At 43.0% G+C, this 15,890-nt stretch overlaps 1 protein-coding gene across 1 annotated transcript in view; it reads right to left on the reverse strand.

Annotated features, from left to right (window-relative positions):
- RCC1L (RCC1 like) overlaps positions 1-15,890 on the reverse strand; it is a 129,089-nt gene that overhangs the window by 98,903 nt on the left and 14,296 nt on the right. Inside the window, exon 3 of the mRNA XM_078679418.1 lies at positions 2,137-2,265. Within this exon, the coding sequence (XP_078535544.1) occupies positions 2,137-2,265 (129 nt within the window). The remainder of the gene's footprint in view (positions 1-2,136; positions 2,266-15,890) is intronic.

The raw sequence follows: 15,890 nt of genomic DNA on the forward strand, positions 1-15,890 counted from the left end.
TAGAAAACATGGAGAAAAGCTGGCACTCACAACTAGACAGCATCAGATATGAACTTGGCACCACACACATCTAGGCAGCGACAAAGACAAATTTAAGGATTCGGTAATTTACTGAATCGGAAATTTAAGGAATCGGTAAATTACCGATTCCTTAAAATACCGATTCAGTAAATTACTGAATCCTTAATGTAGGGAGTACTCAAGTGAGTGCATTTCAGAGTTAAGGATTCGGTATTTACCTCAAACTAAAAGTTGGTGGTAAATATCGAAAACCTTTGAAAAAGCTAATTTGTGCTTTTCCAAAAGTGCCATGTGCACCCATGCACTATTCATGGGTGCAACAGGGTGTCAATGTGACACCCTGCCACCCTTGTAAGTCTTCCCCCTATTACCGCGGTAATTCTCATTCATTCCTATGGGCCTCCAGGGCCAATGAATGAATTGGAATTACCGAATCGGTAAATATCGAATCAGTAATTACAGAATTTTACTGATTCGGTAAAATTTACGGAATCAACACCTACATACCATTTACAGATTCTGAAATACCGAATCGGTAAAATTCGGTATTTTAGAATCAGTAAATATTATTTACCTACATATGGCCCATTGTTCCTCCAGTTCTTTTTTAAGTTGGTCCAAACGTTGCCATCTGCCTCTCCAGTTAGCGGATCATTCCACAACGTGCGCAACAGCATAAGAGAGATGAGGCATCTATGCAACAGACTATTACCCAATAACAAAAACAGGACCCACACCAACCATCAGTGGCGTAACGAACTTTGAGGCCCCCCCCTGTGAGATGCATGGAGAGGCCTCCACTCCAAAGTTTATCAGAAACTCTTGGGTGAAAGTACAGTGATGACGGAGCCCCCTGCAGCTCGGGCCCCCCACCGCGGGGGCCTGTTACACGCCCCTGCCAACCATGCATGCTGAACCACAAGGACAAATGCGTGACCTGTAGAAAGCAAGTACCATATATATGTTGGGTCCATGTAACAAACTGACTCCCTATGTAGCAAATAGTAGATGTAACCTAAAAGACAAACTGGCAAAATGTGAATGCCTGCTTTTGTTCTCTTTTGATGACCAATAAAACAGATTTTCACAAAAAATGATGTAACATGTTTGGACTACCCTGAATGTAACCTGACATTACCCACGAAACAGGTGAGGATTAGGGAAATCCTTCTTGATGATTTAAACTGTGATACTAATGATGTTTTATATGTGTCGATGCATGACCTGCCTTGTTTAATGCTTTGACTAAAGAATTTATTTTTGTTTTAAATCCCTCCAACCACTACTAGCACCATAAACACAACCGAAGGGCTGTTCTCTGCAATGTCTGCAGCATATACATAATAATAAACAGAAATTGCTTTTCTAGATTAGCTTCGGAGGATGTCAACATCTTTTACCAAGACTATACACTACATACATAGCAGAAGGCAGTTTAACTCCATCTGTTACTTAAGTTTAAGGAAGGTCTAATATCTGGAAATATGTATATATAGCTGCACACATGCATGATGCATTCCCAGCAGAAGGTGGTTTTCCTAAGATGTTCATAGTGACTGTAAAGAGAGTAAGCGCTGCCTGGCGCTGTTGTAGTCTATCAATAGCATAGGGTCTACTTTGTGCTACGTCTATAGCATGGAAATGATAGTCTTTCTTTCACACCATGCTATAAGCCTAAAAGAAAGACATCTTTCTGATGTCTACACAGTGCACACTGATGCAGCATTGGTTTCTTTTTTAAATGGACCCCAGCATGCTCTTGTGGGAGATTGTACTACTATGCAGGGCTTTGAATTGTATTTAAAACAGGCCCTACCTGCACTTGCCCTTTTTCTGTAGGGCTTTATTTTTTTTTTGAAACATACAAGGTTTGAAGACTGAGTGACCAGTAGTACTAGGAAAGAGAGATCCTGGAGCTCAAACTGACCCACGGATATTCGCAAGTCAGCCTGTATGTCCCAGAGAGGAACATGAACATTGCTGGTCAAATCTTGGGACAGTTGCCTAGATCTTACCATAACCATTCATGCAGCAGTTCCCTTTTTCCCTGTCACAAAAACCGTCAGAAATTTTGCAGGTTGTTGATGACTCGTGCTTTTCAGTGGCCACACATACCTCCTTCGTTGTCTGTTAAGACCAGGGAATGTGCTCTTCCACACGCAACCTGCAAAACCCGCGTCTCCTGCGGCTTCACCAGTGGTAATGGAACAGGGGATGGTTCCAGGACATACTCATACCCTTTTGCTGCAACAAGAAAAATGCAAAATAAATTAAGATAATTGTTCATGTACTTAGTGGATCTAAAAAGGAAACTGTTATTCTAAAATGTAGAAATAGAATTTCAAGTTTATTTTATTTTCCTCTTTGATACCTTTTGAAGCATCAGTAAATCCACTGCTTCAAGTTGCGGCTTCTTCAAACTATGAAAGCCCAGGAATCCATTTTCAAACACAGGGCCCTCTTTACAGATGGTGCAAGGGAAAAAATTGGCCTTGGAAAATATGAGAGACGGTTTTGGATGCACAGCTTCAGCAGGCTAGCTTATCTTTTATGGCAGGCATAGTCAATTTATCATTTTTGAATTCCTTAACAGTTTCCAGTTGCTTTATGCTTTAATGTAAGGTTTCTCTCAAAATAATGTGGGCTGTAGGTGAGCATGTTGCCTGAATGAGGTTCACACGCTCTGACAGGGCACTGATGTACCTAGAAGGATATTGATTGCCTGACAGACAGCAGTGCTGCAACAGCTTTACCTGTTTGTGGGGAAAAGAGGTTTGCCTTAGCAGCTGGGGTGGAGAGCTTGAGTCTGCCTGAATGTGCCTGTGTATCACCATGTTAATGGATGTCTTCTGATTATCATGTGAAATTGCTGAGGGACTGACTTATCTGTTTAATTGTCAGGAGAACAGAGGTTAGTGTTTGGGAGGTAAAGAGACGTGCATACCTGGAAAACCTCTACTAGACGGGAGATTCTGAGGGTGCGAAATATTCAGGGGTTTCCAAAAGCTGAACAAAGACACTTTAGTCTCAGCTGAGTCACTAACAATAAGATGTTTTGAAGAGTCTTGCACCCACTGGTGTGCACCAGGAAGAGTGGACGGAACATCTGCCTGTTGCTGTGGAGTGACTAGGAAATGGCCTCTCGGATGACTGCTTACCACGTGTCCAAAATTATAACAGGAAAAGCTGAGCCTGCATTTTCTTGAAAAAATGTTTCAAGTTGCTTCCTGGTAATTTCTATATATGTCTCATCTATAAACAAGTATTTTGGAAAAGTAAAAGATCTATGTGTTTTATTTCCTGCTATCACTTGGAACGTTACCATAAGAGGATTGTGATCTGAAGTGATACGTGGGCATATCGTTATATCAGTTGTTGCAAGAATCCCATCTGAGACCCACGCCATATCTATTCTTGAATATAAACGATGTGGAGACAAATAATACGTATATCCTGAAATATTAGGATATATGTATCTCCACAAATCTTTAACTAGCTGTAAGCTACCAAGTTCCACTATTGCAGCTCTTGTTTTAGACATTCTATAAGTAAACTTTTGTCTAGTTGTATCTATATTATAATTCATAATACAGTTGAAATCGCCCATTATCAACTTTTCTCCTTCCCAGTTTAGTAATGCCATATTTAAAGCATCAAAAATAAATGGTTCATCTACATTAGAACCATATATAGCAGATAAGATATATCTTTTTGCTTCGTTTTTCAACCTGTGTGGTTACCCATCTCCCAGCCTGATCTGTCATGGTTCTTTGTGTCACACAAGAAAAGCCCTTCTGTTTCAGTATTGACACTCCTCTAACGGAACAAGACTGAGAAGTGCAGACAATAGTTTCATAGCCCAATTGTAATAGTAGCTTACGATCTTTGTATGAGAGAAGTGTTTCTGTTAAAAAGACAAACTGAGGGTTATGCATTTTTAGCTCTTCCCGTACCAACTGCCTCTTAAGTTTACTATTTAGTCCAGCGACATTCCAAGCTATACACTGAATTCTATACATAATCAAATTGTCTTTTTTTCCTTCCTGTGAGCTGTTGCCATTATTGCACTTAGTTTCCACCGTATAGCATTTATTCTTTTCCATTTCCTTTCCCCCCTCCCTGCATTAAGCAAACTTATACTTAGTTTCTCTATGAGCTGTCTTGTTGATTTTATTTTCCATTTTTACCCCACCTGAGTCCCCCCTAACCAACCTCCCTAACACACCCCCGTGACTTGGAAGAGGAATTACCCCCTTAAAGAAGCTGCTAACAAGGCACCTAAAAGGAAAACAGGTCACCCAAACCACCCCCACAACCAAAACCCTAGAATCGAAGCCTTATAAGTTTAACAATCAGTACCTAATTATTCACTTGATATTCATTTCATTTCTTCCCACCCTTCTCAATTTTCCATTTACTGATTGCTTCTTTTGCCTCATTAACAATTGAAAAGAAATACGTTTGACCACTCCTCAAAACTTTCAGACGTGCTGTTTCTTGTAAAAACGCCTGTGCATTTAGAGATTTCAACGGTTCAATTAACTGTCGCATTTGCCATCTCCTATCCATTGATGCTTTACAGAGATCTGATCGTAACAGCATCTATTGTTATAGGAGAGCTCGGGGGGGCTTTTAAATATACAGCCTGGCGCAGCAAAAAGTTACCGAAATATATTAACTGCCTGTAAAGCCTGTTGGATACCTTGATTGCCAGTTCTAAGCTGCGAAAAATGCTCCTGAGCTTCTTGCCTCTGGTCCTTTAAAGCTTGGGAAAACGAAGCCAGTGATGGTTCTGAGTGATAGCCAAGCTGTTCTATTCATATTGAGTCAGGATTAGAGAGCTGGTCCACCGATAAACCAGCTCCAGTTCTGGAAACTCCTGACATATCAGATGGGGCAGATAGAGCAGATGGAGCAGTGACAGTGGATGTGCTTTTACCCATGTCACCCAATATAGTGTTTCTGTTGGGCTGCTCCCAGATAATCGAGAAACCAGTGACTTCACCAAGCCTTTCGTTTGGACCCAACAATGGAGGTATGTTTCATTAAGTGCCTCTTTATTGCATGGCATTACTATACCTTTTTTTTTCTGGGACCTTATAAGTATTTAATTATGCAGCACAATATCCTTGGTGCAACAACATCAACTTTTGCATGGCTAAACACATAAGGTTTCAAAGGCGAGACCTATTGGCTATGCCAATGCATTCTATATGCCGCATGGCACACTTGAGTTGCAGAATAATGCATCAAATTAAGAGCATGGCACACTGGTGTTGTACAACGGTGCATTATATACAAGCATGCCAAATTGGTGTTGCAGAATAGTGCATTGTGTACACTGTGAGACACACTGGTGTTGAAGAACAGTGCATATAATTCAGTGTGGCATGCTAATGTTGTGCAACAGTGCATTAAATGCAGAGCATGTCACACTAGTGTTGCGCTTTAGTACATTAAATACAGCGTGTGGCACACTAATGTTGCACAACAGTACATTAAATACAGCGTGTGGCACACAAATGCACACTGGTGCATTAACAGTGCATTCACTGAAGAGTAAGGCCCCAGTGTTGCACAACAATGAATTAAAGGCAGGTAAAGGCAATAGTTTTGCAAAATATTGCATTAAATACAGAGGATGGCACACTAGTTTTACAAAACAGAGCATTAAATGCCCAGCGTGGCAGAGCAGTGTTGCACAACAATGCAATAAATGCAGAGCACTGCACACAGTAGTACACAAAAAGTCTGAACTGTCCATGATCACGGACCAGGCAGCGCAAGGAGAGGTTTGATGTCGATAATGACATGGTGATGTATGTAGGTCACATAACACAGCTAAAGTGTAAATTAAATCTGAGGTCAGACACTACCGGCAAAGGGGCGGATCCTGGCCCTGCTAATAAACACAGGTAGGACATAATTACAAGCCAACGTCATCTGATGGCGAGAAAACATCTAGAAAGGAATGCCACTGGGAAGAAACCATTATGAAGATAAGTAGTTATCATGCGTTTTAGTTTTAGGTTAGTTCTTAGAAAGTGAAAAATAATACTGGGGGCTGTTCATAAAATTCAGCAGGGCCTCCACCACTACTGGTACTACGCTGAGTACCACTGATTAATATATATAGACCATACCAGGCAATAGCCAGGGGGCGGTGCATCCAGAGGCAGAACCTTAGAGACTGGGTGGCGCGCCAGTCGATTGTCAGGAGAAAAACCCAATCCCTGTCTGACGAAACCTGGCTGCAAAGAGCGCCAACAGCTGCACTGTGGAAGCTCTGATACTGTACTTGGACACCTTGCCAAGGTTTTCAGAGCCAGCGAGGAGTTCCTGCAGCGACAAGCCTTGGGCATCACTACTTGCTTGGTAGAAATGTTTGGAAGGACTCTTACGGAGTTGTCCAAATCGTGACATTTTGGGCAGGAAGTGAGGTTTTGGCTTCCTTCTTTGAAACACGATGAAAGATTACAATAAGTGGTGTTGTTATCCCTCTAGCCACACAGTAGGTACGTACCCAGATTTTGGCAATCAGTGGAAAGCTGAAGTCAATGCACTCATTGTGTTCTATTAAGTATGGTTAAATGTGTGCCTGCCTGGCTGGCGCTAAACCCAGGGCATTGTGTACCGGCTTACAGTGCCAAGTGATGGCATGGTGTTTACGATCGTGGGTTTGCCCAAGGGATCAGACTTGATGTGGGAGTCACTTGGCAGAGGGTTATTCAATGCTGCACCTTGTCTGAGATGCATGCGATGCGGGGGTCTTTGGTGAGTTTGTGTTCGTATTCACTGATTGACTCCCCCTGAGGTGGAAAGTATGCGCATACCGGGACCTTTAGTTTTCCTTGTTTCGAGTATAAACGTGACCCCTGCAGTCTCCGTGTTCAGACTGTTATCGGCTCTATACGAGATGCTTAGCTGAAGGCCGAGTTTGCCTGCAAAAAAAACAGTGCGGTGCATTCTGGGACTCAGAGTTTTCCCTTTTCCCAATTTATAAGTATGAATCAGACAATACCTGTTTGCAGAACGTTGGTGGTTGTAAGACATGTATGTGTCAATGTAAACCCCTGCGTATCGCAGTTTGTGAATTCAACCACACGGGTGCATCAGTGGACTGAAGTTGGCGCTCCGCTTGTATGGAGCCATCAGGTATTGGTGTGAATAGGTGACCCGATGGTTCCATATGAGCAGACTCCCATCTCCAGTGCAGCGTTCTCATCCAACAACAAAATGCACCATGGGAATTGTAGTCCTCACTCACTGCGAACTCTCCCTTTCGAAGTAACAGCAAGGCAGGGCGGCCTAGGGTGCGTAACAAGAACACTTCGAGAGAGTTTTGTTCAGGCGGAGCTGCTCGTGCCAACTTGAACGTCATTCCATCGCAACTGCTCCAAAGCACCTAATGCTCTCGAGCTCTCACGCGCTCCTCGGTTGTAAGAATAACTCAAAACCAGGCCAATATTGGCACCTCCACTTCTCCAACAGCCCAAAAGCCCCACCAGCACCTTCTAACCCTGCAAACCTTGGCGCCGGGACGGTGAGCCCTTTGCTTTAAGGGGCCTATGGCAGTGAAGAATTGTGCCTGTCGCGAGGAGAGAGGCCTGCAGCTAGCAGAGCCGAAGTCAGTAGCTAAGTATGAGGGGGTGTGGGGGCAATACCACGTCCCCTCTTCTCCACTCCAGGTGCACCACTATTACCGGACTCAGCTAAGGACAGAGGCTTGAAACACAAAGGCAGCCGCGGCAACCCTTCCTTTCACAGAGGGGGCCTGGGGATTCCTTCCATGGAGGAACACCTCCGCCCTGCTGGCTTTAAGGAGGGCGGTCCCACTGAAGCCATGGGCGGTGAATGGGGGTGGGGAAGACCCCCATAGAAGTCAATGGAGCGGAACAACTGCTTGGAAAGGGATTGAAGTTTGTGGGAGGGTTGAGGCTGCTGGCTTGGGTAGGAGGTAAAAACAAGCATTTACAATGCAATGGTTTCGCCTTTGGAAAAGTTAGAGTTATTGGCATTGTAAATGACAAAATTTGTATTTATGTGTTGGTTTTGAAAACAGATAAATAAATGGCATTGTCATTTACATTGCCATTAGCTTAATCTCTGCAGTCACCACTCTGCACTCCCTAGTCACTCCCTAGTCACTCTCCACTCCCTAGTCACTCTCCACTCCCTAGTCACTCTCCACTCCCTAGTCACTCTCCACTCCTTAGTCACTCTCCATTCTCATTTTAAGCCTAGATTTTCATGATGTCCACTTTATTGACTGGTCCGAAGTTACTAGTTTTAACTAGGTGCAGGCCCACTAACCTGAAAATCAGCATGCAAACTATTTCAACAATTGTGGTCTGAAAAGTAGAGAATCGGTTTGTATTTTGACCATCCCACACAATATTATAACCTTTGTTAATTCAATTAAAATGAGTACATTTCTCACAAGAATTACAAAGGTATTGAGAATTGTAGGCATCAGCAACAGGTACTGTATATCAGTTTGTGCATGAAGAATTTCGGAAAAGAGTAAGTTAAAACGCTACTCTACTGCCACTGAGAACTGTACCTAAACCAATAACGAGCACTGGCAAAGCCAAAGAGTCTGGCTTTATTATCCGGCCTTAGCGCTTTTGGCTTTTGCAATGATGGTTTTGTTTGATAGCACTTTATCAGTTTTCTAACTAGGTAAGCCAAAGAATTTTTTCAACACGTCGGCCATCTAGGAACAGTAAAATAATTAAAGTACGGGGGAAAAAAACATTAGGAAAACCATTAAAAAAAGACCAATCCTGCATATGTACATACAGACAGCATGCTCTGAATACTTTGCTAACTTAACCATTCTTTACCCTTCCCAAGATGACTAACGTGTTATGGAGCCATGAGTGACCCATCTTAGAACGCAAAATAATTAGAAAGAATTTTTTTTAAAAGTATTCAAAGATAACACCCTATGTTTGCACACCGATGAACAGTCTTGATTGCCTGCAGGCTTTTCTTCAACAGTAAGCCTTGTCAGCCACTAACACATATGAAGTTGTAAGGCAGTGATCTATTTAACACTTTCCAATATGCCTGAACACATGTCTTTTCACTTTACCACTCACTAGTGTGACGTATTAACTGGACCACTGCTGCTAACTCCAAGCTGCATTTCAACTAATATTGTAATCGTAAATGTAAATTAAGGAGTGAGGCCAAAAAAACGAACCAGTTATGAGGCTTGCAACCGTAGGATTATTGTGGATACTTTTTTTTTTTATTACTGGTCGAGTCATTTCCTTATTACTCTCTCCATGTATTCGTCCCGTACAGGCAAAAGCACAATAAAATTCAGAACTTGCCACCCAAAAGAATCAAACAGCATACATGTTTCCATAGTAGAACTCCTTACAAAGTTGACAAGTGCCATCTAACCTACACAGCAGTCTTTGACACCCTGGAACATACTCAGTGATGAAGGCAGATTATTATAAGGCTCAGACTGACGTATACCCCGATTGTCGTAAAAACGCAATTGTGTACGCTTAAATAACTGTGAAGGAAATTGATTTTTCTATACTTATGAGCACAAGCAGTGCCTACTGTGTTAGTTACAACATTGTTGATCCTTCCACAAACCCCAAACCGGTTTATAAACATCTGGGCGTGAGAAAATACGGATGACTATCCAAGGTGCAAAAAACGTTTGCTAAATCTATTTTCCGAGGGGATGAAAGAACCGCAAATCCCAGCAGACGCCGCTATTCTGCAGCTAGGGATGATGTCATCTACAAGTCGGGCACACGGACAGCGGGGGGGCAGGGGGGGAGGACAGCGGCACCGATTTGGAAAAATGATACGGTGGTACCGTATTCCTTCTCAACTGTAACTCTCACCCCTCTGAAGAGTTAGTTCACTTTAGTCATGCCGACTATATAACGATGGCAAGGGCTGTACTGTGCGGGAACAGACATTCACTCTCATCAAGGTTCAAGGCTGCCTGCACAGCTTATGGGGTTTACTTGGAAATGGGGGAGGGGTCCAATTTTTGTAAGCAAGGGGGTACAGATACCAGTGAGATGGTGCCAATCTTACAAGTGTGTCACTTTCACGCCCTTAAATAAGTGTGTCTCAATGCACAAATAACATGAACAAATTCATTAAAGAGAATCCCTTTCTTTGAAAACACAGTGAAAACAAACATTTTAGAAACACTTCATTATAAACATTATGCACGATCATCTCACATCCATCTTCCCGCTCCTCGATAGTGGAACATGTTAAAATCGTAAAACATTGACGACATCTATACACAAGCACCATACTTGTAATGGAATACCTTTAACACAACATGCATTGAGCACTGTTCCGGGGACAGTGCTTACGCATCTCTTATCATAAACCCACCTTCGGCTCAGTCTACTTTATCAGTGGACCACTGTAAGTAAATCGCAGACCCCGGGACGAAAATCCTTGTTCTGATGACCGTCAGCTCAAAGGTAGAGGATCACACACTTACACGCATACGTTACTGCATCCCAGCCTTTATTCTCATTTTACTTAAAATGCAAACCGTCCACACGGGCATTGTTTTCTTCCCGCCGACCACTATCCTCTCACCACCACTCGGTGTTTCTCAAGACCCCTTGAACCGGATGCCAGCTTCCAGTTACCGCCAGACAGGCATGTACTTTGTAGTGAGAATTACAGTACCACCACACACTATCATGAACACTGTCGCACACAGGCATCGAAGGGCCCTTGTACAGCACAACTAAGGAAGGTTCTTCATAACTAGGTGGATTTCAGGTTCCCAGATACACAGCAGATTCCGAATGCACGCTCGGTCTATATTTATTACAAGCTCAAAAGCTAAAAGTCCGTTAATCTTTGGTAAAGACATCTACGGCCCGTAAGACTGCTCACTCGCAGACCCCTGGTTTACTTCCCCAAACACACACTTTCATGCCATGGCACCCTGCCGTATAAATAATGCTGCAGAGCCGCCCCCCCCAATTGTAGAGCATCCTTTACCACCGACTTCGCCCCTACTTCTCCCTCCTCACCTGCAGACTCGCCGGTGTTGATCCAGTCGGGGTTGGCGATGCTCGCGATGGCGAAGATGTCGGCGGCTAGAAAAAGACATCCTGAGATGATGGTCAGTATATCCATATCTCGCTCACCGCGGCCTCAGCTCGCCCGCCACCGCCGCCACTGGGCCTCAGAGCGGGGAGCAGGCAGCGCCGGAGGGGAGAGTCCCCTCCACTGGCCACGTACGGGAGCCAGCGGCAGAAAGCTGGCCGGAGAGCGCCGGGACGCCGTACCGGAAGTACAAGTCCAGCTCCAGTGCTTCCCGGAAGTACACCACCCCACTGTCTGTTCTCATGAGTGTTATGGGTTTTCTGCGCTAGAAAAAGAAGAGGGACAAAACCCACTGTTTCCAGGTCCAGAAAAAAGCATGCCCAGGCACTGAACGCAAAGACTAAAGCAAGCCCCACCTACAAACGAAAATAAGCGGCTAACAAAGTGAGCGATAAAGTGGCTGGCTTAATGTTTCAAAAGTAACACAAATACCGAAGCAGAACTCTGAAGTTTTCAAACTTCATGCGAGAGTAGCTTATCACCGAAGCAGAACTCTGAAGTTTTCAAACTTCATGCGAGAGTAGCTTATCCTCATCACCACGGTTTAGCTTTCCATTAAGGAACTTACAGGTATTAATAACTGAGAAACGGGACTACAAATACCAAAATGCAAAGCAGAAAACTGAACTAGAGCCTCTCACCAACAACCCGCATGGGCATAGACGAACTCCGCAGGGTCCTCCTCTCTGCCAGACAATTATTTAATATACCGAGCAATCTACCCTCTCACTCCCAACCCACAAAATAATAAAACAAGGGGGGGGGGGGGCGGGAAAGACACGGACGAGGGGAGGGGGGGCGGGAAAGAAACGGATAGCGGGGGGGGGGCGGGAAAGGACCGGACAGGAAAGGAACCACTCACCTGGACTTCCTCGGCCGACGGTCGGCCGCCAAATGGCCCAAACAAACCTCAACCAGCCAAAAAAAAAGCCCCGCCCACCGCCGCATGACGTGGCCAAAAGAGAAAAATTCTCGGGAACGCCCCCGAATCTGGTCCGGCCTTGACGGACAGATCCGGCACCCAATGGCTAGCCTCCATTTATGGAGCTAGCCAATGGGAGCCGGGGGACGTTCCCGAAGCACTTCTAGTTAACAAAGGATTTCGCCTGCGCCGAAAAGCTGCGCTGAGCGCAGCCTTCGGCAGGCGAAACCCAAAAAACAAGTCAATCTGCTTGTAAACTGGTGTCTGTGCAAAGCGCTCCTATGCCTTCGGGTCGAGTTTGCGCTATATAAATGTGCGCGCGCTGGGCTGAGATTTGCTGACTCCTGGCAAAAGTGGTCTTTGTTCATGCATGCGTGGAGACTCTTAGATCGGAGCCTAGACTGAAGTGGCAGAGGAAAGACAGATAAAGCTGGTGGTAGGTAACATTTGTAAATCAGTAAATATGTTTAACATAAACAGAAAGCCCTTAGTGACAATTTGAATACTTTTAAAAGGCTATCAGAGATATAATTGTGGATTAATTAGGCCGTTCACTGCATGCTGCATATAACTGAAGATCAGCCCTCGGTCCATGAAAAACATGCCGAGCAAAAAATGGAAGAGCTGCTGTACTTTCTTTTCGTTGACGATCATTATTTGAAACCCACGAGGACCGCCAGGAACTGCAAATAATCCAATGCTGCACTGTTTATGAAAGTCAGCAAACAGCACCATGAAAAACATGCAGAGCAAAAAAACAAGAAGAGCTGCTGTACTTTCTTTTCGTGGACGATCATTAATTGAAACCCAAAAGCCCACGAGGACCGCCAGGAACTGTAAATAATCCATTGCTGTAATGTTTATGAAAGTTAGCAAAAAGTGCCACACTGTGTTTAGTAGGGGGATTTAAGCGTTACTGAAGTCAATTATGACGGAGCCACAAGATGTGCAGCCGAGTGGTGCTAATGACCCCTAAAAGACAGATGGCTGCGCGTGCATATGGGAAAAGTCCTTGCTCATAAGGTAGCTGACGATCGGGCTAAATCCTATATCAAAGAAATAAAAGCGGCAAATGGTACACTGTACACAGAACCAAAATAGATCTTAAAACATTATTCTGTTTATTATCAAGAATTGTGCACCTCTGATATTTTAACAAATGAGGAAGATATACAACAATATTTGCGAAATATACACTTACCAAAGCTAAAAGAGGAAGATATTATCACAGTAGGAAATGATATTAGTAAAGAGCAGATACTTCTAGCAATATCTGGACTCCCTTCGGGAAAGGCGACAGGGGAAGATTCATTACATATGGAATTTTACAAACTATTTAAAGAGCAGCATATTGAACCTTTCAGAGGGGTCATACAATATATTGGAAACCATGGCACAGTGCCTGAATCCTGGAATTTGACACAAATAGTGTTTTTTTAAAGAAAAATAAGCCTCCTGACGAGTGTGGTTCATATAGGCCTATTTCTCTTATCAATTCAGACGCAAAAATATTTACACAAGCTACATCAAACCTTGTCTCTGTCCATCAACATGATTTTATTTAAGGAAGGGAGACTACGGCTCATATAAATACTGCCATCTCTGCGTTCAAACTCGCTGAAAAAACTGATATTACACTAGGCATGCTGCTCCTAGACGCAGAAAAAGCGTTCGATAGGGTACATCGGAAGTTCTAATGGTCCGTGCTGGCAAAAATAGGGATAAAGAATATTTTTAAATAATGGATTCAGGTCTTATACGATAAACCGCAAGCAAAATTAATGTATTTAGGGATACAATCCGATGTTTTTCTAATCTTTAGTGCAAAACAACAGGTGATGGACAGAATGCAGAACAATGTCATACATTCACCCCAGTACAGAGATCTGGGCCTAAATCCATCTTTTTTTGCTCACAATGCCTTTCCAGTTTGAACCCAGCCATATGCAAATCAGTCTTGACCCTGTGCCCCATGGGAACAGTCCAGCCCGAACTGCTAAGCCAGGTCCTCCCTGGACTGGAAACAAGCATCCAAGGACCGGTTTCGGGCTTTCAGCCCTCTTCAGCCGGGATAGCTTGATTCCAGTGGCATGGAGAGCACGGGACTCACGTCTGAGCATACCCGTCACACTCGGGGTGACAAATGCAAAACAACAGGTGATGGACAGAATGCAGAACAATGTCATACATTCACCCCAGTACAGAGATCTGGGCCTAAATCCATCGTTTTTTTGCTCACGACAAAGCTGTCGGCTTTCTCCCCTTTTATTTGCCCTGTATATAGAACCATTTATTTATGCGTTACAGTCTAATCTTCAAATCATACCATTACGACAGGGTGCAAGTTCACTAAAGTTATCGTCTATGCAGATGATATAGCGGTCTTCACAACAGAACCAGTAAGAGCAATGAAAGAAATTGAAAATGAAGCAGCTGAGTTTGGCGCAATAGCTGGTTATAAACTTAATACTCATAAAACTTAAAAACTTTACAATTTTAAACCTAGGGAATCTATACATGGTGTGTGTGCTGTTGCTAAGTATTTGGGGGTTAGATTATCCTGACAGGTTAATCAGATAGTTTCCTTGAGTTATGAGTCTTTGATAAAAGGTACGGCCATTTTGCTGAAAAAATGGCATGAACTTCCCATTGGCATTATAGGCCGGGCTAATATCATCAAAATGAAAATATAGCCGAAATTCTTGTATCTCTTTAGATCTATCCATCTGCGGGTCCCTAATAGTTTCTTTAAAAGATTAGATGGTCTTTGCAGTAGCTTTATCTGGGGCTACAAGAAGGCACGGAGAGCAATTGATTTACTTAAATGCCCCTTTGATCAGACGGAATAGATTTCCCAGATTTCAAGATGTATTTTTGGTCTGCATTTGCATGTCGTTTCCGAAGTTTATTAAATCCTTTATGTACTACCTTTTTTCACCAACTACTGCTGGCAGAAAATAGCTCGATGTATTTGTATAAAATCAATGATCCAAATTATTTTAAGCGGGTTAAATTTAAGACCCTATGGGATACTACGTTTATTTGGAAGGCTATCTTAACTAGATGTGACTTATCATGTTATCACGAAAAACTTCCTCTGTGGGGTAATCCAATTTTTCCGGAGATTTTTCAAGATATTACAAGTAAACGATGGGCTAATTTTGGCATTTTAACACTTCTGTATGACTATGGTGGTTTTGTCTCTTTTGACAGTTTGCAACTTTTTTTTAAGCTACCGGGGCATATGCTTTTTAAATACTTACAAATTAAGAATTACCTGTTAACACATTTAAAATTTGACAAAAATAACTAAGTCAGCGATATGGGATAATCCTTATCCGAATAAAATTAAATCTATGATTAGTCACATGTATAAAATCTTCATTAGTTACAGAAAAGGGGATTGCAACAAATTAGCCGAAAGGTGGAGTCTAATATTGGGAGGGGAAGTCACGGCCAACAATATAGAACAAAGTCTAAGTGTAGTTAAGAAATCTGTATATGCTACTAATTTACGAATGCAACAGCTTCGCACTGTTTGTATCCTATATTATACACCCGAGAGAATAGCTAAGTGGGCTTCTACAGGATCTGATAGCACGTGAGTAAAATGCCCCAGATGTGATCTTTTTGCAGCAAATATCACACATATGTTTGTAACGTGTCCTAAACTTGATAGCTTTTGGCAGAGGGTGGGCCAGATATGCTCTCAAAAGTTGTTGTTAGATTTTTCCCTTACCGTTAGAGACATTATGTTGGGTCCTGGAAAACCTTAATTATAGACAGAACTGGTTACTCTTGATTTTGTTGGTAATAGCTAGATTGG

Source organism: Lissotriton helveticus, chromosome 3_1 (genome assembly GCF_964261635.1).
Source record: "Lissotriton helveticus chromosome 3_1, aLisHel1.1, whole genome shotgun sequence".
In the NCBI taxonomy this organism is placed as follows: domain Eukaryota; kingdom Metazoa; phylum Chordata; class Amphibia; order Caudata; family Salamandridae; genus Lissotriton; species Lissotriton helveticus.